Here is a 21,919-nt window from a genome sequence, read left to right on the forward strand (position 1 = left end):
ATTAGGATTTTAACACTTGATAATAAATAACAGATCTTATTAATAAATTCATAGGAAAAAAATTCTGATTTTTTAAAGTTACGAAAACAAGATCTATATTATTTTTTTGTTACGTGCCATCCACTTACGACTCATAGTGAACAACAGCTCTGAACCTTGCCCTATCCTGAGACCTCACCATCTCTGACACGCCTGACCCCATTACTGTGTCAAACTAACTCATTCAGGGCCTTTCCCTCTTGTACTGAACCTCCACCCTTCCTAGCATCATGTCCTTCTCCAAGGATTGTTTCTTGACTGACAACATGCCCAAAGTATGTAAGATAAAGTTTCAAAATCCTTGCCGCCAAGGAGGAACCTGAATTTCACCCTATCTAGGACAGACCTGTGCTTATTCTCTTGGCAATCCATGGTATGATCAACACTCTTCTCTGGTACCACAACTAAAATGCATCAATTCTTCTGTTATCCTTAGTCACGGTCCAGCTCTCAGATTTATAGCAAGCAACTGAGAAGATCATGGCCTGGATCAGACTGACATCATTACTCTTTAAAAAGCTGGAGAGGTCTTCGACAACAGACTTTCTCGAAGAAACTCATCTTTTGATTTACTGACTGTTGGTGCCAAGAGTGTTGATTATGATCTGAGCAAGATGAAATTGTTAATCTTTTCTCCATTTATTATGATACTGCCAATTGGCCTGATGACGAGGATCTTTGATTTCTTTTTTTTTTTTTAACTCAGGGATCTTTTTTGGGAAGTCTAGACCTGAGGGTATTATGTAGAGGGGGCTCAGAGGCTGTGTGGCAGCCAGCCAAACTCCCAAGGCAGCAGTTTCCCAAGGCACTGGAGCCACCATCAGGTCCGAGTCCTGAGTAGTGGGGGCTAAGTCTCCAAGGCATAGGCATAGTGGGCCATAGACTTGCCCTCCAGGACAGCCACTGCTGGTTTCTGCTCTACAGCTTGCCCATCAGTTCCTCTTATTGGACTGGATGTCATTTTGCCGGTAAATCTCTGCTGTGAAGGGCTCTTCATAGAGCACAGCAACCATGTAGATGAGGGCCACTACTGCAGTCAGCAGCAGGCCTGTGGGGCTGGCGTGCATGACAGCCCAACCCAGGTAGTTGGCGGTGCTACCCCAGTACATGGGATTGTCCAAGATGTTGAATGGGAATGTAGTCACTCTAGCTTCCTTTAGGATGCCGAAGTAATCACCTAGGAAGGTTCCAGTGAAGCCCAGTGTGGAGAAGCTGGAGAGCACAAACATGAAACCCACTCCCAGGAACGAGAGGCCTATACAGTAGGCTGGAGCATTATCGAGGCTCTCCATCTTGGGTTGGCTTTGCATGGCCTGTGTAAAGCAGTGTGAGCGAACCAAATTCAGGAGGAGGATGGCACTCCCCAGCAAGTAGCAGGCCAGGTAGGGTGACCCAAAGGCCTTGCTTAGCCTGTTTGTCTTCTGCTCCCATCTTGCAACCACATTCCAGAAGAGTGGGTTGAAGGTGATGGCAAGGACAGCAGCCACAAAGTTGGAATCTAAGGGGTTCACATAGGCAAGCAGTTGATTCATAATGCAGAGGTTTGCCTAAAGTCAACACTGCCGAAGCCCCCGCAGCAGTCCAGCCCATCTGCCGGGCCGTTCATAAATCGGCTTCGGCCCCAGGTCCTCTCAGCCGGGGGTTGCCTTGGATCTTTGATTTCTTGATGGTGAATTGCAATCCATACTGAAGACTGCAGTCTTTGATCTTCTTCAGCAAATACTTCAAGTCTTCCTCAGTTTTGGTGAGCAAGGTTGTGTTATCTGCATAATGCAGGCTGTTAATGAGTCCACCTCCAACTCCGATGCCACAATGGACAAATTTATAGATGTACAGTAGAATAGTGGTTGTTGAGGGCTGAAGGGGGGCAAGGAATAGGAAGTGACTTTTAGTGAATTTGTAGTTTCTCCTTGGGGTGACAAAAATATTTTAAAATTTGATTGTGGTGGTAGTGACACAACTCTGTGACTATATTAAATCCCCTGCACTGTACACTTTAAAGTTGTTTTGTTTTTTAAAAGAACTAAATACATTTCAGAACATGAAGATGACAAAACTTTCGGAAAAAAATTCGGAATTCTGCAACTGGGGAGAATGAACTGATATTTTGAAAGTATTTTTATCTTGCCTTTAAGAGTCTTCAAGGAAAGGGTTATTGCATCTTGATTTTAGAAACAGTGTTTTTAAAGACCAAATGTCAAGAAAAGGGCTAATGAATCCTGATTTTAGAAATAGTAAATGATTTTAGTAACTTCCTGCAATCTGATGTCAGTTTAAAGACTAAGGTGCGTCTGCTCTTTTCAATGACTTGCAAAGCCTCGGAAAGCCGAACACTGAATAAGTATGACAGAAGAAGAATCAATGGATTTGAGTCATAGATTTGTAGTAGAGTACTGAATATTCCATGGACTATCAAAAGAACAAACAAGGCTGTCTTTGAAGAAGTACAACCAAGGTGCTCTTTAGAGGCATAGGTGGTGAAACTTCATCTCATACTATGGGCATGTTGTGAAGAGGGGCCAGACGTTGGAAAAAACCATAATGCTGGAAAAGGTGGAGGGTTGGAGAAAGAGAGGAAGATCCTCAACGGGATGGACTGTCAACCTTATCATAGATGGGGAGGATAATGCAGGATAGGGCAAATCTCAGATTTATGTTCACAGTGCTGAGTTCTAGTTAACCTAACAACCCTGAATTCTAAGTTACTTACTTCAATGGTTCTAATCCTATTAATTTTCCCCCTACTTTTCTTATTACTAAGAAAATAAGATTATAAAAGTAACAACACAATTTATAAGAGCTGACAAATCAGATTGAGAAATGTGATGGGCAGACGGAGATACTAAAAAAATGAATGCTAAATCCAAATCTAGGTAGCATTTATCATTCAAAGACTCAATGTAAGCAATGTTGTTGTTAAATGTCGAGTCATGGGCAACTCATAGCGACCCTATGAACTTACTTCCTTTCTCCAAGTTCATACGGTTTCCAGAGGCAAGCATTTCAGAAGTGGATGTCACTCCTGCTTCCAAGCTTGTTTTAACTGGGGAGCTCCGCCAAACACTGTCCACCATCGGTAACCATGATCACATTTGGCATATCAGGGTCACAGTGTTCAGCATCACAGCCACCACGAGTTACCTCTGTATGGCAAATGGACAGACCAGGGCTATACCACCTAAAAGAATGTTAGACCAAAACCAAGTAAAAATAGGCCTGAGGGCCGCAGATTAAAATCACCCACTTTTGGTTTGGTAGCATCACTTTCTGTCCATTAGGTCAACTGAGCTCTTTCTATGTAAGCACTACACATTCTAAATATTAACTTAGATCTAGGTTCTCCTAAAGCCTGTTTGTTATTAAAGAGTTGTATAGGAATATAAAAATTTCTTCTTTTCTACTCTGAATTTCCCTAGGCTCAATACTTAGCTAAGCAGAAATACCCCAAAAGTATATACTGTCTCAAATAGGCTTTAACTAGAGAAATGAATATTTGCCCTTTGACTTTCTCTGATCAATAAAATAGCACAGAAAAGAGATAGCATTTTAGTGTCTGCTTGTAAGAAAAAAGGCATGACTACAATTATTTTGACCAAGGTCCAGAGATAGTGAGCAAGTTTACACACTAATTTTTAAAAGAAATTAATAAGAATGTACTTTCAATATGTTTCAGTAATAAAAAAGTATTTACTTTATGAATGTACCTACTCTATGAAGTTACTCTAATGTACTTCCTCTGTGTACTTACCGTGTACTTACTCTAATGAACGCTTATTCTATGAATGTACTTATTTACTTTTACTATTTGACAATGAGGAAAACACAGATTGGCCAGTTCAGCAGTGAAATACAATACCCACATCATTAAGTCTGCATATCTGGTTGAGAAAAAGGTTTAAATAATTACATCTCTTAATACAAGTATTTGCTATTTTGAGGGAAATTTTAGTGTCAGTAAAATGGAGCAGTTAAATGCAGAACCGGGAGAGGATAACATTAATGGAACCCCCTAAAGATTAAATTCCTGTGTACATATAAAACTTTTTCCAGTGCTAGCTTCAGCAGCACATATACGAAAATTGGAATGATACAGAGAAGATTAACAGGAGGAATTTCCTACATAAGGAAGACATGCAAATTTGTGAAGCGTTCCATTTTATTGTTCTTCTTAATTTTACTATTTTTTATGTGTGTGTACCGTCAAATTGGATCTGACTGGTACAGGAAGAAATTTCCCCTCCTTCTCCAGCAAAGCATCTGGTGGATTCGAACCGCACACCTCTGGGACTGCGGTGCATTCTGTATTTTTTTTAAAAAAACCCCAACAACAACAACAACTTTTTCAGGTAGAGTGAAAAGAAAACCTACTGACTGGGGAAAAAACATTTGGCAACGACATCTCAGACAAGGGTCTCACAATGAATGTTTCCTATAGGGCCTCCACAAGAAAAAGGCTATATAACAAATATAAAATGGGTAAAAGACATGGAAAGACTTTTCAGAGAGGAAGACATCTGGATAGCTAACAGGCACATGTAGAGATGTTCAAAATCACTGGCAATAGGAGAGATACAAGCAAAATCACAATGAGATAACCAATTTCCTTTCAACTACCTATCAGTGGCAAAGTTTAATAAGAGAGAAAGCAAAAATATTGGACAGAATGTGGAGAGTTAGGAACTTGTATACATTGTTGGTGGGATTGTGCAATGGTACAACCACTCTAGAAAGTAGTTTGGCATTTCCTCAAAAAGCTGAACACAGAAATTCCATATGACCCAGCTCAGTTATTCCACTGCTTGAAATTTAACCCAACAAAAACAGACCTGAGACACAAATGGAGATTTGTACACCAATGTTCACAGCAGCGTGATTCACCTTCACAAGAACTTGGAAACAACCAAAATGCCCATCACAAACAAATGGCTTGAGAAACTGTGATACATTCACATGATGAAAAATACTATGTAGCAGTCAGGAGCAATGGGTTTGAAATATACTCCTTAACTTGTGAAAGACTGAAAAGCATTATGCAGAGTGAACTAACTCAGTCTCCTAAGGACAAATACTGCATAAGGCCATTATTGTAAAAATAGAAGGATAACTAGTAAGATGTGTACTACAGTCCAAATTGGGAAGGGAAAGGAGGAAGGGGGAAATCTCAAGGGTGCAGAGCTTGGTTGGCAGAGCAAGGGGTGAATGAATTAGGAAAGATCCAGTGGTGGCCTGAAAATGTGGGGTATTGATGGGCATGTATCAATGATGATCAATTTTATAAAACACAGTGTATGGGGATGATTATGTGAAACACAGTGTGAAGGGAGGAATGCATGAAACACAATGTATACAACTTTTGTATGTAAACCAATATGGAAGAAAAAAGAGCAACTGAATCAATCAGAGATATGCATATAAAAACACTCAACAGCTCTTTTTCTTGACAAACAATATAATGAATATAGTCTATTACCATTATCCTAAGACAGAAAAAAATTGAAAGGTTTTATCAAAGAACGTTTCATGCTCAATTATTCATCAACAAATCCTCAAAACCCACAAATTTAGCGCTGGGTCTTCCTGTAAAGGGGAAATTCAACTTTTCAGTTAAATAGCAGCAACTAAAAACCTATTTTACTCTAAGGGACAACACTTCTTATCAATGAAGAAACTTACTAAAACAGAAAGATCAAAGCATGACAGATGGTAAGGTTACTACTTACCTAAAGGAAAGAAACGAGGTGTGCCAGCATAAATTTTGCCAAGGAGCACAATCTTGAGACTAAGAGCATGCATTCTATCTGGGGAGCTCATTGTCACACTATCACTAAGTTCTGTTAAAAAAAAAAAGAGAGAGAGAGAGAAAGAGACCTGTCATTAAACCAGACCTATAAAACCAGGGCCAGCACACCATTTTTATCTCACTGTCACCCTACAGAACACAGCACAGCTGTCCCACGGGCTCTCCAAGGCTGCAGATCTAAGCAGTATTTTGTTCACATTATCTTTAAATTTGACTGGTCTTTTAAATTAAATTTTTATTGTGATTTGACTGAATAATACAGAATAGAATAAATTGGTTTTCCATTCAGCACATATTACAGTTTATAACACTGACGAGACCATATATTTTTCTGCTTGTACTTTTCTACACTCTGCCATACTCAAGGCTGTACTCTTTCAGGAAGCAGACTGAGACACATCTGTCTCCTGTGAGGGGATGATGGGTTTGAATGTTGAGCCAGAGGACTCCTAGCAGCTTTCCTGGTCAGCCACCAAGGGTTATCTGACTTGTCATTAGTAGTACAAAAGATTTTCAAAATATAGTGTTTAAATTGGTAATTTCATTGTTAAAGGGTTTAAAGTATCTAGTGTTAAGTTTTCCCATGAATATAGTGAGCATATTTTGAGTTTCTGTTAAATGATAGATTCTCATTGTATCAAGACAGCGGTTATGAAATTCCGAGGTAAATGCCTCAATATTCCTTATTAACCTGCAAAGAGCTCTTCCAAATATCTACCGGGATCACTATGCACCCATAACCCTCTATATTGTTGTTGTTAAGTGCTGTCGAGTCGCAGGCGACTCATAGCAACCCTATGAAGGAGAGTCCTCGACGCCTGAGTGCCTTTCATCCTCTCTCCAGGTTCACAGGGTTTCCGGAAGCCAGCAGTTATGGAAGTGGATGCCACTCCTCCTTCCAAACCTTCTATATAGGTATATACAATTCTCCTGAGTCTGAAATATGAGCGAAAAGCAGTTTGTTATCTCTTTAAAAAAATCACTGAAGAACGCATACTTACAACTGAATACTTACCCCTCTCTATGATATCTTGCCAAAGTGTCTGTACCAATATAGGGTCTGAATAACCAGCACAATGAATTACTGCAAGCTTACACTCTGCAAGTTTAAATGGGTCAGCAAACTCCCCATAAAGCTGTGGGAGAAAAATCTCAAAATTAAACATCCACTCAGAGGTCAGTATTCAGAACTTCAAACTGTAGTGTGCTTTAGCTAAAAACTACAATAGTTCTAATATTAAGTTTCTGAAATAGGAAATAGAGAGGGTAATTTGTAGCTGATAATAATTCTTTATTAAAAATGGCAAATGCATAGCAAAACACATTCAAATAAAGTTGAGTGGGTGTGCATGCATTTGTTTTAATGAGCATTTTTATCATTCATTATACATTGTGTTTCATACATATACATTGTGTTTTACACAATCTTTCATTTCATGATTTTTCATTCATATAATTTGTGGGGTTCCCCCCCTCACTAATAACTACATTTGTGTAAGTGTGGAAGCCAGCTATTTCATGCCTTGTGCCTTAATATCCCCAGTGTAGCTTGCCCATTTCCGGTTTTCACATCCCTATCAAATCAGACTTTGAGGGAAGCATATCAACTTGGAACCTCTGAGCATCTGCATCAATAAGCTAAGTCAAGACCAGAGTGAGCCATCAGGGTGCAGCAAGCCTAGTTCATGGAACAGATCATCTTCTCTTCACCTATCTGGGTTACGATCAACTCATCACCAGGTGACTGTGGCTAGGTTCAAACAAGCATCAGTCACAAATTCAGGAGTTCACACTCTCCCTGTGTCCAGACTAACAGGTCCCTTCATTCAGCCCTATCCCAAACATGAAGCCATGTCAACATGCCAGGGGTCCTCAAGACTCCCTGCTCCTCAAGTCATCCACACATCTATGCCGAAACAGAATAGAAAGAGATGCTGAAGGAGCATCTGTCCGGTTTGTGGTGGGTGATGCTGCAACACTGTTTCTTTCAGAATTAGTGTTCTAAGAAAAGTTTGAAAATCATGAAAATACTGGAAATCTCAGGTCTTTCAGTTACTTAGAGCCAGATTCAAGAACACCAAAAGAGGAAAAACTGCTCAGAAATGCCAGACAGTAACACAGGTGTGAATGCAAGTGCAAGTGACTGTTTCAAAGAACCAGGTCATAAATCAGTAAGTAGGGGTCTGAACAACCTCAGTGAGGCTGAGCTCAAAGAGAGCAGCCTCACCTTTTCCAGAAGTGAGCTGCAGCTAGGGCATTCCACCAAAAAGGACTTATTTTACGGCATCAGATTAATCTTTTTCATGAAATAAAAAGTAAAAAACTATTACAAGACTATGTGCCTGGAACAGGATGTTCACTGGTTTTTATTACCTTAGTTATATCCATTAGCTCAGAATCCAACCGAGAAACTGCATCCTGCACAGAAGAATGATGGGAACACTGCCTTTGTAGTGTCTCTTGTATCTGAAGCTGGATCCTAGCAACCTAGTTGGGACAGGGAAAAAAAGACGTTTTGATTTGTTTATGATAAATCAATCACTCCTTGAAAGAACAACATCTAGTATCTAAGTTTCTCAAAATCAAGACAACGTAGAAAACTCTTCTCATAATAAAGCAGCAAACTTTCATTATAACATAACAGATTTCACAGGACACACACCGTGGCAGAACTCACTGCTTATCAATATCCATTCCCCCCACGACTATAGTCATACATCTACTATGCTCTTTCCCAGCATCCCTTTCAAGACAGTACAGCCACAGGACTACATTTTATCCAGTGGAAGGTGCAAGGAGGTGGACAGTGATTTTTCTGACCATAACTCACAGTGACAGATTCTACAGGACAGAACAGAACTGCCTCATCGGTTTTCTACCCTAATCTTGATACAACAGATCACAAGGGCTGTTATCATGTGGAGTCTCTGGTGAATTGAAAATGCTGACCTTTTGCTCAGCAGCAAAATTTTTAATATTTTGAGTATTTCAAAAATATTTTAAGTATACTTCTGAAAATCTTTCCCGCACTTCCTTTGTCTAAATGAAATAAAGATAAGGTTCTAGGAAATGGTAGAGCTAGAAAAGGGTCCCTAATCAACCTCATGGATAAAACCCAGCTGATAATACTGTTCTTGTAAATGTATTTGAACCATCATATATTTTGGGGATCTCTAACTTAAAGGCAGTTTAGTAGATCCTAAACAATATGGTTAATGTACAGAATAAAAAGTGTGACACTGTTAATTTGGTGTTGGAACTGTTAGAATAAACTCATAGAAATGTCACATTAAATTGAAGCAATATCTTTATGACCCAAGTGCTTATATCCTTATTTTTTTTTAAAAAGTTATACTGTTTAAGTAAGAAATAAAGACACGCAAAACTGAAATTAATGATAACCTCTAGCAACCTACTGTTTGACAAAGAGTGAAAGGAAAAGACAGTAATTATGTGGATTCAATGTGGGTATAGTTTAAGTGTCGTTAGCACTTACTTCCATTTTTTCTTCCAATTCATGAAGGAATTCACCATCTGCAGCTATTGATGAAATGGCAGTGGAACTTTTGGCACTAAGAATAGCTCGAGCAATGTATTCTAGGCGCTGCTGAAGTGAAATTTCTGTGCTATTGGGAGAGAAATATCTTATTTTTTAGTGATATAAAATCGTAAGGAACAAGCAAAAAGTCCACTTAAAACTTGAAAAATCTGTATGCACACCCATGTTTATCACGGCTTTACTCACAATAGCAAGGAGGTGGAAACAACCCAGGCACCCATCAACAAACGAATGGATAGAGAAGCTGTGGTATATTCACACAATGGAATACTACGCTGCATTGCAAAACAAGGAACTCATGCAATATTATTGAAAATGGGTGAGCCTGGAGGACATTACGCTGAGTGAAATATCTCAGTCGCAAAAGGACAAATACTGCATGATGCCACTGCTGTAAAATGGGATTGGTATCAGGGTTGGGGTAAGACTGAGAAAAACTGGATAAATTGTGTATACTGCACTGAAACAGATGAGGGAGAGAGTAATTTAAAAGCGATGTATGATAGGGTATTATGGTTATCACAAGAGTCCACAATTGAGGTTGCATAGTAGAATGTACTTGTGGTGGTGGGAGGGGTATGGGGGGGATTGTGTACCAGGGAGGGAGTTTTTCTTTTACTTTTCAAAGAGAGGAGTGAACTGGGGGTGGAAGAAGTGAATGAATGAACAGAAGCAATGAATGAACAAGCAATGAATGAACAGAAATCCAAAATCTCTGTAAATGTTCATTAAAAGTATTAAAATAAAAAAATTACAAATAAAACCCTTGAAAAATTTAAACCCCCCCCCAAACACCATGAAAAAGTCCAATTAGTAGGTTCCTTAAGAGTATTAACTATCTTAAATTTAAACTATTATTTAATATCTTTAGGATAATCCTAGGAGCTCTGGTGGCTTAATGGGAAGAACTGTGCTGCCAACACAAAGGTATGCAATTAGAAACCACCAGAGGATTCTCCACAGGAGAAAAATGGTCAGTCTCCTCCTATGTGATTTACTGCCTCTGAAAATCCATGACTGTCAGCTAAGGGTCAACCTCAACTCAATGGTACATAGCAACAACAAGATCCCCAAGATGCTTGCAGTAAGACATGGGCTCTATCTTAAATATGATATTTAAGGGACTTTTAAACTAGTTCATTATTTATCATTTACGACTTTTCTCAGGCAAATTGTGGTCAGAAAGCATTCTTGTAAGAGAGATCCTCTGCTAACACTATTCTGTATGCAATAAACACTTTTTCTAGCTCCTTACAAAGCTGCCCACTTTCTTGTCAAGTCTCAGAAGAACATGTTCTTGGACCCCTCCTAACTGAGGCAACACATCACCTTTGTAGGTACTTTCTATCACAGAATCTGAAATAATCTGAGTTTACTTTCAGTGTCCATTTACTAGAAAGTGCCTCTTTTGGAAGCAGAAATGCTATCTATAATGCTGACTGCTGCTTATCACGGGTTCTGGACACAATAAATGCTCAAAATATTTCTCCTGCCTGACTGACAGAGAGGTCCTAGAGCATATCTACCTCGAGAGTTGCTCCATTCACACCCTCCCAATCTCCCACTTTTGTCAGACTTAGATCATTGATACTGTTCCATGAGAGAAAGAAGGGCAATGTTCTCTATTTATAGCCCTTGGAAACCCACTGGAGGGTCAGCTAGGAATTGGTGCTGATCTGATGGCAATGAGTTGGGTTTTTGTTGATGAAGAGATAGAGCTCCTATATTCCCTCCCCCCTTCAAAGAACAAAAAGAAAAGCAACTCTTCTCCCTCTTTTTGCTCTCTTAAAGCACCGAAGTATGAGTTAACAGGCACTAGCCAACTATAAAAATTTTATGTAAAATACTGTACATTTAAAAACAAAAAACCTCACTGCTGTCAAGTTGAAGTGACTCTACAGCTGGTTTTGAAGTGGCTATAAATTGTCTTAGAGGAGACTTCTGAGCCACTGGTGGGTTCACACTGCCAGAGAGACGCTGTCTTTGGTTTGCAGTGAAACTCACCACAGAGTGCTGTCTATACATTTAGGAGCCCTACTTCTAAAAAGGTTGAAATTGAAAAACCTCTACTATTCTTTGGAGAAGGACATCATACTTGGAAGGTGGAGGGTTGGTGAGAGAGAACAAGACCATCAACCAGATGGATTGACACAGTGACTGCTGTTAAGGGGCTCTAGTGAGTAAAAGATAACAGAGGATGGCACAGGACAAAACAGGGTTCAAATCTGTTATTCATAGGGTGTTTTAAGTTGTACCTGATTTGATGGTGCCAAACAACAACAATAACATGAACCGTGGGTTTTTTTGTTTCTTTGTTTTTAACTACTAGTTTTAAAAATAAACAAGCGCAATTATTTAAAATTTAACATTCGACGGCTTGTCAATTCATTTGGTGCAGTCCATATACATATGTATATAAACAGAAAGAATAATGAGAAAGCAAGCAATAGCTGGAGAAGCAATTTATTTGACAAAAGAACACAAGCTAAGAGCTAAATATGGACAGAGCTACCTCAAGGGAGATGGAAAATATGAGGAAATCAAGTTGTCTGTGAAATGAACTTAAGCAACTGAAAAAGGGAAAGAAGTTTTGAACATTTTATTAAAAAGAACAAAATAAGTATTAAAACAAGAAAAAAGTAAATAAATATTAAAGGAAGAGATTTATATAAGAAATGATAGGCACACAAGAGATACTCTAATATTTTATGCCTGAATAATCTTGTAAAAATGGTTTACAAAGATATATATGAAAGGAAGACAGAATTATAACCAGGAGGCGAATGACAAAAATAATAGAGAAATAAGATGCCAAAGATCTAAATTAAGACAATCATCACACATAGTCAAGAGAGGCTATGCCTTTGAGTTAGCAATGGACCAGCGCTCCCTAAAGAAGAAATAAATTACTTTGTAATTAATAGATCTCAAGAAGCAGCCTGTTTTTAATTACGACTACTAACTGCTATTTGTTTAAAATAAGAGATTAGAATGAGAAACCATAGTACATTCACACAATGGAATACTATGCAGCACTCAGAAGCAGTTTCGAAAAATACTACACAACTTGGGAGAGAATGGGGAGCATTATGCTGAATAAACTAACTCAGTCACCTAAGAACAAACACTACATAAGACCATTACTGTAAAAATAGAAATATAACTAGTAAAACATGTATGGGGGACCTAAAGGGGAAATAAGGTGGCAGTAGAGGGGTGAGGATGGGTAGGAGTGAAACCAGAGTTGTACAGTTTGGTGGGTAGAAGGAGGAGGTAAAGGAAATGGGAAGGATCCAGCAAGAGCCTGAAAAGATAGGTTGTGATAGGCAAGGTCCAATGGTGATTGATTTTATAAAACATAATAAATGGGAAAAACAATGAGATAGAAGGATGGGCAATCTACTCACCATGCAATTAACTGCCTCTGAAAAGACACCAGAGGGTTCAGCTATGAGGTGGTTCAGACTTGATAGTACACAACAATGCATGGGAATGATTGTATGAAACACAGTATGAAGAACAGTGTGAAACACAATGTATATAAACTTTGTGAGCAAACCAATATAACCTTTTTTTTTTTAAAAAAAAAAGCAATTGAGAAGATGATCTGAATGGAGATACTCTAAAAATATGTTTTAAATACATTTCAAACCATTATTAAAAAGAAAATTGTAAACTGTGATAAAAGCATCAACAAATTCCATAGATGCATGCCTGAATAGTTTTAATTTTTAAATTTTATATTGGTTTGCATAAAATATTTTTTGAGATCAAAGAATTTTATTTAGAGGTTTGAGTGAAAGAGGCAAAGGGACAGAGAAAACAAGGTTTGACAATCATGGTCCAGCTAAGACGGCTTGCAACTCAGCAACCTAAAGCGGATATAGCTAGATTCAGCTAGCAATTCTTCTTCTGAGAATATTACAATTTTCCATACCTATGCATATCAGCCAGCCTTGACAAGACACGAGCAGCATTACTAAAACTTCTGTTCTTCTCATAATACCTCCAGAGTAAGTCCATATAACGAACTTTGTTTTGATCAATCTTTGTCATTCGGACCAGATGAGGCTCCAGAAATGGAGAAGCAATCTGGAAATTATACATTTATTCAGAAATGTTTTTAACCACCTACTTGCTTCTTACTTAGTAAATAAAATGTTTTTGTTTTAAAAAGACAAATACAATGTGCCATGTTTTATTAAAAATTATAAGTAAAAAATATTTTATTATTATTATTTTTTAAAGTGTGTACCATCAAATCAGATCTGACAGGAAGAGATTGTCCCTCCTTCTTCAGCAGAGCATCTGGCGGATTTGAACTGAGCACCTCTAGGATTGCAGTGCAGCTTTTTGCCACTAGGCCACAAGAGCTCACATAAAAAAATCTTTTTAAAAAGTTGGGTAATACAGCTATTGATCCCTAGATTCTGACGTTAATGAGATAACCAAAATGATTACATGTTATGTATTCAGTCAAGAGACCCGAGATTTAATATAGTAAAATGACATGTCTAAAGTCTTAAAGAGATTTGCTGACATAGCAAAGACAGACATCAGTCTTTCTAATTAATAAAAAACAGTGACTCCCACCCGACAAAACAACTTCTAAATAGAATCTTCCTCACCAGGAAGATGGCAAATTAACTGGCTTTACATGAATATCTACCTAATTGTAGGGACAGGATAAGACACTGAATTCCCTTGAACTGTAAGTGCAATTAACTCATTACATGATGCTACTGATGATATACAATCTAAACACCATTTCTAGGGTGAACAAAGAATTTCTTACCTGTAGTAGCTTATCTGCAAGGTCAGCTTGTATCAGCCAGTTATAAAGGGCAACACTAAACAGTTCATCTTTGGATCGCTGGGCCAATTTAAGCATTTGTTCAAACTAAAGTGGAAAAAAGATGAAAGTCAGCATGAAGGCTCTGATGCTGGCAATTATTGCCCCTTAGGTTCATAAACCCCTCCTAAGAAGTCAATAATCCTCAGTGGGAACGTCTGAGAACTATGGCCACTAACACAAAGAAACATAGTGTTAGGTTCCTTACATGATGACCTGCTTCTTCATTACTCAACATATTGGGGTCAGATGACAACACTGGAGGACCAGGTTTTTTGGGTACACTGGGAGACTGAGGAGCAGCCTTACTTTGATTTACCAGTTCTTGCAGTGTGTCTGTAATGCACTTATAACTATTTAATCTGAAAAAGAGTGGAAAAAAGAATTACATTAATCTGATAATTTATTTTCCTATCAAATTTAAATACATAATAAAACTCTGTAGACTATTATGAAGAATATACATGTTTTGGGGTTTTAAAATAATGTAACGCTAAAAGAGATCACAGAAGATCCCACATAAGAGTTCCAAAAATGCAGAACAAAACACAAAACACAAATAATGGCTGGGCTCACTGATCCAAGAGAAACCAATTGTACTGCGGAGCCTCTTGCCCTCACTCACCCTTTGAACATGGACTAAAACTCACCATGCAGCTTAACTTTCATTTGAACAATGGACAAGCCAGTAAGGTGAACAGTAACATCAGGGAAGCACTCACCCCCTAGAATAATGCCAACATAAGAGCAAAAGGAGTATCTACCCAGAGATAGAGTTCAGGATGCAGAAAGGGATAGGACAGAAAAATTTAGGGAATCAAGAGTTCACTTCTTTGGGGAAAGAAGTGCAAAGAGTGTGGTGACATGGTAGGTTTTATAATTCATACATGTTATAAAACAAAAGGTGCATGGACAGTAAGTTGAAAAAAAGATAAATTTGTTTTGTAAACTTTCACTCAAAACACAGTAAAAAAATAAAATAATAAAACACAAACCAGAAAATGCTTATGCTTTCAGAATGAATGAGAGACTTTGAGAAGAGTTTCGTTATAAATACAAAAGGACAAGGCCATAAGGGAGTGAATTAACACATAAAAAGAAAAAGATTTGTTTTTTGAGCATTTTTTTTCATTCTGTAACTATACTATTTGTGACGATTACTGCCACACTGTCCAGCCACTCAAAGATATGCACAGACCACGTAGGCATATGGGCAACAAAGTTATGGAACTGATAAGCAGACTGCCTATGCAACTTCTTCTGACAGCCTCCTACTGCATACAATACTCCAACTGCTGCCCAGGCATCCGGCCAGCCAGTCCAGGGGTACAGCACTGGTGCTTATATAACAAATGCTACAGTGACCACCTCCCAGGCCTCCTATGCAGCCCAATTTATAGAGCATACTCCACCTGCCTATCCATCCTACAAGATCACAAGAGGGTAGCAAGCCCACTGAGACCAGCCAGCCTCAATCTAGCACAGGAGGTGACAACCAGCCCAGCATGGCATATGGACAGAATACCTATAGCTATTCCCAGGTTCTTGGCAGGTATCCCACACAGCCAGTCAGCGCATCTCCCTCCTACCAGTTATTCCTCTTCACAACCAACTAACTACGATCAGAGTAGTTCCTCTCAGCACACCACCTATGGACAGCCAAGCAGCTACAGGCAGGAGAGTAGCTATGGGCAGAAGATATTCACTAGTTACCACCAACCCCCATTTCCCAAACTGGATCCTACTGCCAGGCTCCAAGTCAATATAGCCAAAAGAGCAGCAGCCACAAGCAGTGTTCATTTCAACAGGACCACCCCAGTAGCATGGGTGTTGAAGGACAGGAGACTGAAGGATTTTCAGGATCAGGAGAGAATGAGTGGCTCTGATAACCTGGGAAAGGGAAGAGGGAAATGCGATCGTGGAGGCATGAGTAGAGGTGGGCGCAGAGGAGGTCATGGTGGAACAGGTGCTGCAGAGCGAAGTGGCTTCAGTTAAGCGTGGTGGAGCCATGGATGAAGGACCAGCTCTTGGTATAGGCCCCCTTGTGGATCCAGATGAAGACTCTGACAACAGTACGATTTATGTGCGAGGATTAAATGACAGTGTGACTTTAGATTATCTGAAAAATTTATTTAAGTAGTGTGGGGTTGTTAAGATGAACAAGAGAACTGGGCAACCCATGATCCATACCTATCTAAACAAGGATATGGAGAAGCCCAAAGGTGATGCTAATGCCCTAAGAAGACCCTGACTGCCAAGGGAGCAAGCTTTGTCTCTTTAGCTCAGAAAAAGCTTCCCATGAACAGCCCTCAAGGTGGAATATCACCCAGTGAGGCCAGGGGTATGCTGCCGCTTCTCTGTAGAGGTTCAGGGGACCCAGGAGGTCTTGCGGGACCCATGGATCTTATGTGGAGTAGACAGAGTAGGCTTTGCCTCACAAAGACCCCAGGAATCCCAAGTGAACCTATCTGGAGGAGGAAATGTCCAACACTGAGCTGGAGACTGGCAGTGCCTGAATTCAGGTTGTGGAAACCAGACCTTCACCTAGTGAACCAAGTGCAACCAGTGTAAGGTCCCCAAGCCTGAAGGTGTCCTCCTGCCACCCTTCCCACTCCCAGGTGGTAACCATGGCAGAGGTGGCCCTGGTGGCGACAGAGGTAGCTTCTGTGGTGGCTGGGGGATGGAGGTGGCTCTGGTGAAGGAAGACCTAGGGAAGGAAGACCAAAGTCCTGAGGGCCCACCAGGACTTTGATTGAACAGATGGGAGGACAAAGATGCACACATGAACGGCCCAGGAAAATGGATAAAGGTGAGCACTGCTAGAAACACACAGACCAGCTCTTTTAGATGAGACCCCCAGAGGGCATAGACCACCAGTTTTGGTGTTTTTATTATTTTACATTCTTTTATTGTACTAAGTCTTCAAAATGCTATGTGCGTGTTTATGATTAATCATATCCTGATTTGGCCTAGCCACATTTCAAGCACTCAGTAGCTGTACATGGCTAGGCAGTTTTATCCTTTAAACCAGAAAAACTGGATTAAATGTCTAATTCCGTATTTATAATGCTGACCACAATACTGTGATTATCCCTTGCCTGTACTTCATTATTTTTTACAATTGGGGGTGGGGTGGGGGAATCCATTAAAATAAGTTAAGTGGTAGTGTGGAATGTTTGGAGTTTTTTAAATTTTTTTTTTTCTTTCTTAAGTAAAAGACAGTTGTTTAAGACTGAACTAATGGGAACCCTTTGTGAACATACTCAGTTTTGTTGTGGAGAATCAAGAGGGCCTCTAATAGAAACATTATTCATGATTGTGATGGGGTTCCCCCCCCTTTTCCTTTTTTACATAAAATGCTGAATATTTAAAAACAAGCAAAATTATTAATTAGAATAATTTTTTAGAAAACTAATGACGTGCTAAAGTAATAAAATGTACCTTTCTTGGAAAGCCTGAAGTCCCACCAGGTCTTCTTCTGGCTCTCCATGCTTATAGAAATGAAGTCCAAGCCCCTGAGGATCTTTTTTCTCAGCAGCAGTGAGAGACAGCTCCACCACACCCTCATAAAAACGCACTAACGGGAAAGAAAAGCAAGAATTTACCGTTTACCACCAAGCCGGATGCAGCGTTCCTTACCCTGCATGTAAAAGCACTGGTTGAGGCTACTATTCCTCTACTATACATAAGTCATTCTAGTATCATTAATACCTAAAATACTTCTAATGACTGTGCTAAAGTAGCTGGTTCAAACATACAAAAAAGTCAACTACTAAATACTTTCTTCATAAGAAAACATTTTTATACTTAAAATCACTCCTCTGTAAGGAGGGAGAAATCTTCACTTAAATATTATACTCACATTAACATTTCTTTCGTCTATAATATGTCTCAGTTGATATAAATAATTTTTAAGATGGTGTCATTTGTCCTTTGCATTAAAAAGATAGAATCTTCTTACCTTGTCTATACTGAGCACAAACATTAGAAAGGTCCACTTGATTGCTGATTTTCTGATACTCCTTTAATGATTCTCTTAACATTCTTTCCTTTTCAATTTTATTTTGAACTTGTCGGGAACGTTGAAGCAGTTCATTTGCCTAGCAGTAGAAAAGAGTTTAAAAAAAATATTAAGAGCAGACAGACAATACTGTCAACATTATTTTTATTCTATGTCTAAATTTATATGTGAGTTATTACCATTAAAAAATAAGAACAACTCTACAAACTTACTTCTTCTTAATTTTAGGCAGAAAAGTTTTTGACCAAAAATTCCTAGCTATTCTTAATTCCTCTCACATATATGTTAAGCAAGACATGTTTTGTCTGGTAAATCTCTTGCCTAGTCAATACATTATGGGTCGGCAGACAGTCCATGATTTTTTAATTTTTCCACCTGTAGGAAAGGATCAATAAAAATTGCCCCATTAAGTCTAATCCATTACATATTTGAAGTTTTAGTGACCTTTCCCCCTTTAGTTGCTAAGATAAGATTAATCCTTTTCTTTTAATTAGAAACACTGTAAAAGTTCATGATCTTAATTTACAATTATGAAAAACGCAAGGGTACACATGCATTTTAAGAGATCATGAAGAATCTAATGTCAAGAGGGTAAAGAGACCCACCTAGTGTCATACATTAAGTAAAAGAATGAGGTTCCTCATCCTCATTCTACATTCCTTTCATCATACGGAGATAATTTCTGTAAGATCATTTAAATCAATAATACCATACCTTAGAACAAATTGCATCATCCGTGCTATATAGAAGAGGGCAGATATCTTGTAAATGTAAACTAATACCATCAACAGCAGCATTATCTCTGATGTAGCAGTTAATAAGAGAAGCAATTAATGCTCCTGTCAGTTCTTTGTCCCTGATTACCAGATCTTTGAAGGTGGTGATCTTCAACTGCTCCTGGAATTCCTAGGAATGTGAGGGAGAGAAAAAAATTCATTATAAAAGAAAAAAATAACATTACATTTACATAGAACGAACTATCTTTAATAACTTAGCCTACAAATTAAAACAAAAAACTTTACAACTTGATCAATGAATAATATCATGATAAAAGAAGAAAAGAAAAGTTGTCACAGATTTAATTTTACTGTTGTTGTTAAGTACTGGTTGAATGAAGTATGACTCATAGCTACCATTTGAACAAGAGATGTGAACTGTATCCTATCCTGTGCTATGGTGGCCTAGTCGCTATCAAGTTATTCTACCAACATGAAGACACAGAGTTGGAATCCACCAGATGCTCTGCAGGAGAAAAGATGGACAACCTCTTCCCATTCAATTTATAGCCTCTCAAAACCCACTGGAGGCGCAGCCATGAGTCAGTTCTGACTGAATGGCACAAAACAACAACTAACAGAAAGTATATTAAAATCACAGGGAAACTAAGCAGGGGAGAGAGCCGATAACAAATTAACTCGAGCATCCACAATCAACATTCATAGAAAGAGCAGCTAAGGAATCAAATGTCATGGGAAAATATGATGCCAAAGAACTCCTCTTTATGGTATTAAAGAGGAGGGATCTTGGTTTAAATACCAAGACATGCCTAACACATGCTGAGGTAATTTCCATTGCTTCAGATACACGTGAAAGATACACTGAACAATGAATAAAGAGAACAGAAGAGTCCATGCCTCTCAATAAACAAGGAATATGGACTGCCAAAAGAACAAAGTAAATTATTACACTATCATGCCATTCTACCTAAATTTCAGCAAATATCCAATCAGTGTTTATATATTTGGGCTTATCTTTATTTTTCACTCCTTTCACTTATATAAGAAAGGATGCTTACAAGATGTCTAAAAATAAACTCACATTTCTTATCCAATAAAACAAAAAATCATTACTCATTGACATGAAGAAAAACTACTCCTATGTCTAATAGAAAAGGAGGGCTGAGGATTTACTACTACTAATTCTGAACTTAATAGTAATGAATTAAGCATTTCAGGGTAACCAAATAATCCTAGTTGGTAAGGGAAAGTTGTTTTTCACAGAACTGCAGCTAATAAATGGTGAAGGAATTGGATTTAGAAAATCACTGTTCTTTTTTTAAAAAAAGAAAATCACTGTTTATACACACCCATGTTTATCAAGGCTTTGCTGACAAAAGCAAAGAGTTGGAAATAACCTAAATGCCCATCAACAAATGAATGGATAGAGAAGCGCTGGTATATTCACACAATGGAATACTATGCTGCATTGAAAAACAAGGAACTCATAAAATATTATCAAAATGGGCGACCCTGGAGGACATTATGTAGAGTGAAATATCTCAGTCACAAAAGGACAAATACTGCATACTCCCACTGTTGTAAAATGGGACCAACATCGGGGCTGGGGGGAGACTGAGAAAGATGGGATAAATTATGTACAATGAAACAGATGAGGGAGAGAACTGTTTAAAAGGGATATATGATTGAGTAATATTGTCATGACAGGAGTCCAGAATGAAGGCTGCACAGTGGAGTGGACTTGGGGAGAGGGACTGTATAACAATGAAAGAATTTTTCTTTTACTCGTTAAAGAGAAGAGAGAATTGGGGGGGGGATGGGGTGGGCAGGGAGAAAAGTGCAAAAATTAATGAATGGAAACCCTTAGTCTCTGTAAACTTTCATTAAAATTAAGAAAAATTATTAAAAAAATATTCAGTACTTGTTACTGTTGAGTACAGTTGAGTTAGAACAACCCATAGCTGACCCTCTCTGGTGGACTTTCAGAGGCAATATATGGCATGAGAGGAGACTGTCCATCTTTCTCCCAGGTATGGTGGATTTGAACTTCATACATTTGTGTTGTCAGTGCAGTTCAGTCTTCACTAAGCCACTAGAGTTTCCTAGAAAATTTTCACGTGACCACAAAGGGATCTGTGGCTCAAACAAAGGTTACAACTGACTCTTTTAGAAATGCCTAATAGTGTACACATTAATTTGCATACCAACATAAATTTCTCATTTACTGTACAAACTTGTAGCTCTGAAATCAGGTTTCTCAAGTTACCACATTTTTGTGCAATCAACCTATAACATGATCATCACAGCCTAAATGCTTACCAAAAGAACTCCCTCATCAACTCCAGTGTAAACAAGCAGAGAAGAAAAAGTGTATCAGTAAATTTTTTTTAAAAAAGAATTCCTACCTTCTGAAGTTCTCCTACAATGACAGTGAATTGATGTTCACACAGAAGTTTCCATAAAGCCAGAGCCTGGTATGATTTTCGAACCAGTTGCTGAATTCCTTGAAGTGAAATTTTTTCACTCAGTTGCGCTTCTAATGACAAAAAAATTATATTTTAATTGTTCTTAATGTTTTAAAAAATTATGTCAATAAAAACAAAATCCTATACAATTCCCTTTTCCTTCTCTACTGTCTCTCCACCCTAGATGACCATGCTGACAGCTGATGTATTCATGTTTGTATTTTTAAGAATTTATTTTGTGTTCAGATAAATACTAAAAATATTGCTCTTCCTAACAATTTACAGCTTGTTTTACAAAAGCAACTTACTTTTCTAAGGAATGGTTGAACTCACAGACTAAATAGTTTTCTGAATAATTATCAGGGATAAGAAGGAAGGCAGAAGTGAATAAAAATTAGTAAACAGATAACAGGCACATATATAAGACGGATAAAGGGAAGGCAACT

At 38.4% G+C, this 21,919-nt stretch overlaps 2 protein-coding genes and 1 pseudogene across 3 annotated transcripts in view; 1 reads left to right on the forward strand and 2 right to left on the reverse strand.

Annotated features, from left to right (window-relative positions):
- Window positions 1-21,919, reverse strand: part of NUP155 (nucleoporin 155kDa) — an 81,298-nt gene that overhangs the window by 3,113 nt on the left and 56,266 nt on the right. The window contains exons 22-32 of one of the 2 annotated variants that reach the window (XM_006889534.1): window positions 21,414-21,544; window positions 18,986-19,177; window positions 18,212-18,350; window positions 17,692-17,827; window positions 14,459-14,612; window positions 14,194-14,298; window positions 13,336-13,490; window positions 9,336-9,465; window positions 8,213-8,326; window positions 6,855-6,975; window positions 5,760-5,870 (exon numbers count right to left, since the gene is read on the reverse strand). In XM_006889534.1, the coding sequence (XP_006889596.1) occupies window positions 5,760-5,870; window positions 6,855-6,975; window positions 8,213-8,326; window positions 9,336-9,465; window positions 13,336-13,490; window positions 14,194-14,298; window positions 14,459-14,612; window positions 17,692-17,827; window positions 18,212-18,350; window positions 18,986-19,177; window positions 21,414-21,544 (1,488 nt within the window). The remainder of the gene's footprint in view (window positions 1-5,759; window positions 5,871-6,854; window positions 6,976-8,212; window positions 8,327-9,335; window positions 9,466-13,335; window positions 13,491-14,193; window positions 14,299-14,458; window positions 14,613-17,691; window positions 17,828-18,211; window positions 18,351-18,985; window positions 19,178-21,413; window positions 21,545-21,919) is intronic. The other variant, XM_006889535.1, reaches the window with a different exon arrangement.
- Window positions 972-1,615, reverse strand: LOC102851149 (phosphatidylethanolamine N-methyltransferase-like). The gene has a single exon (XM_006889533.1). It carries the CDS (start codon window positions 1,569-1,571, stop codon window positions 972-974), a length of 600 nt encoding a protein of 199 aa, XP_006889595.1. The 5' UTR covers window positions 1,572-1,615.
- LOC102874047 lies at window positions 14,927-17,002 on the forward strand (annotated as a pseudogene).

Source organism: Elephantulus edwardii, unplaced genomic scaffold, assembly GCF_000299155.1.
Source record: "Elephantulus edwardii isolate Elephantulus edwardi_28Jun2011 unplaced genomic scaffold, EleEdw1.0 scaffold00079, whole genome shotgun sequence".
NCBI lineage: Eukaryota > Metazoa > Chordata > Mammalia > Macroscelidea > Macroscelididae > Elephantulus > Elephantulus edwardii.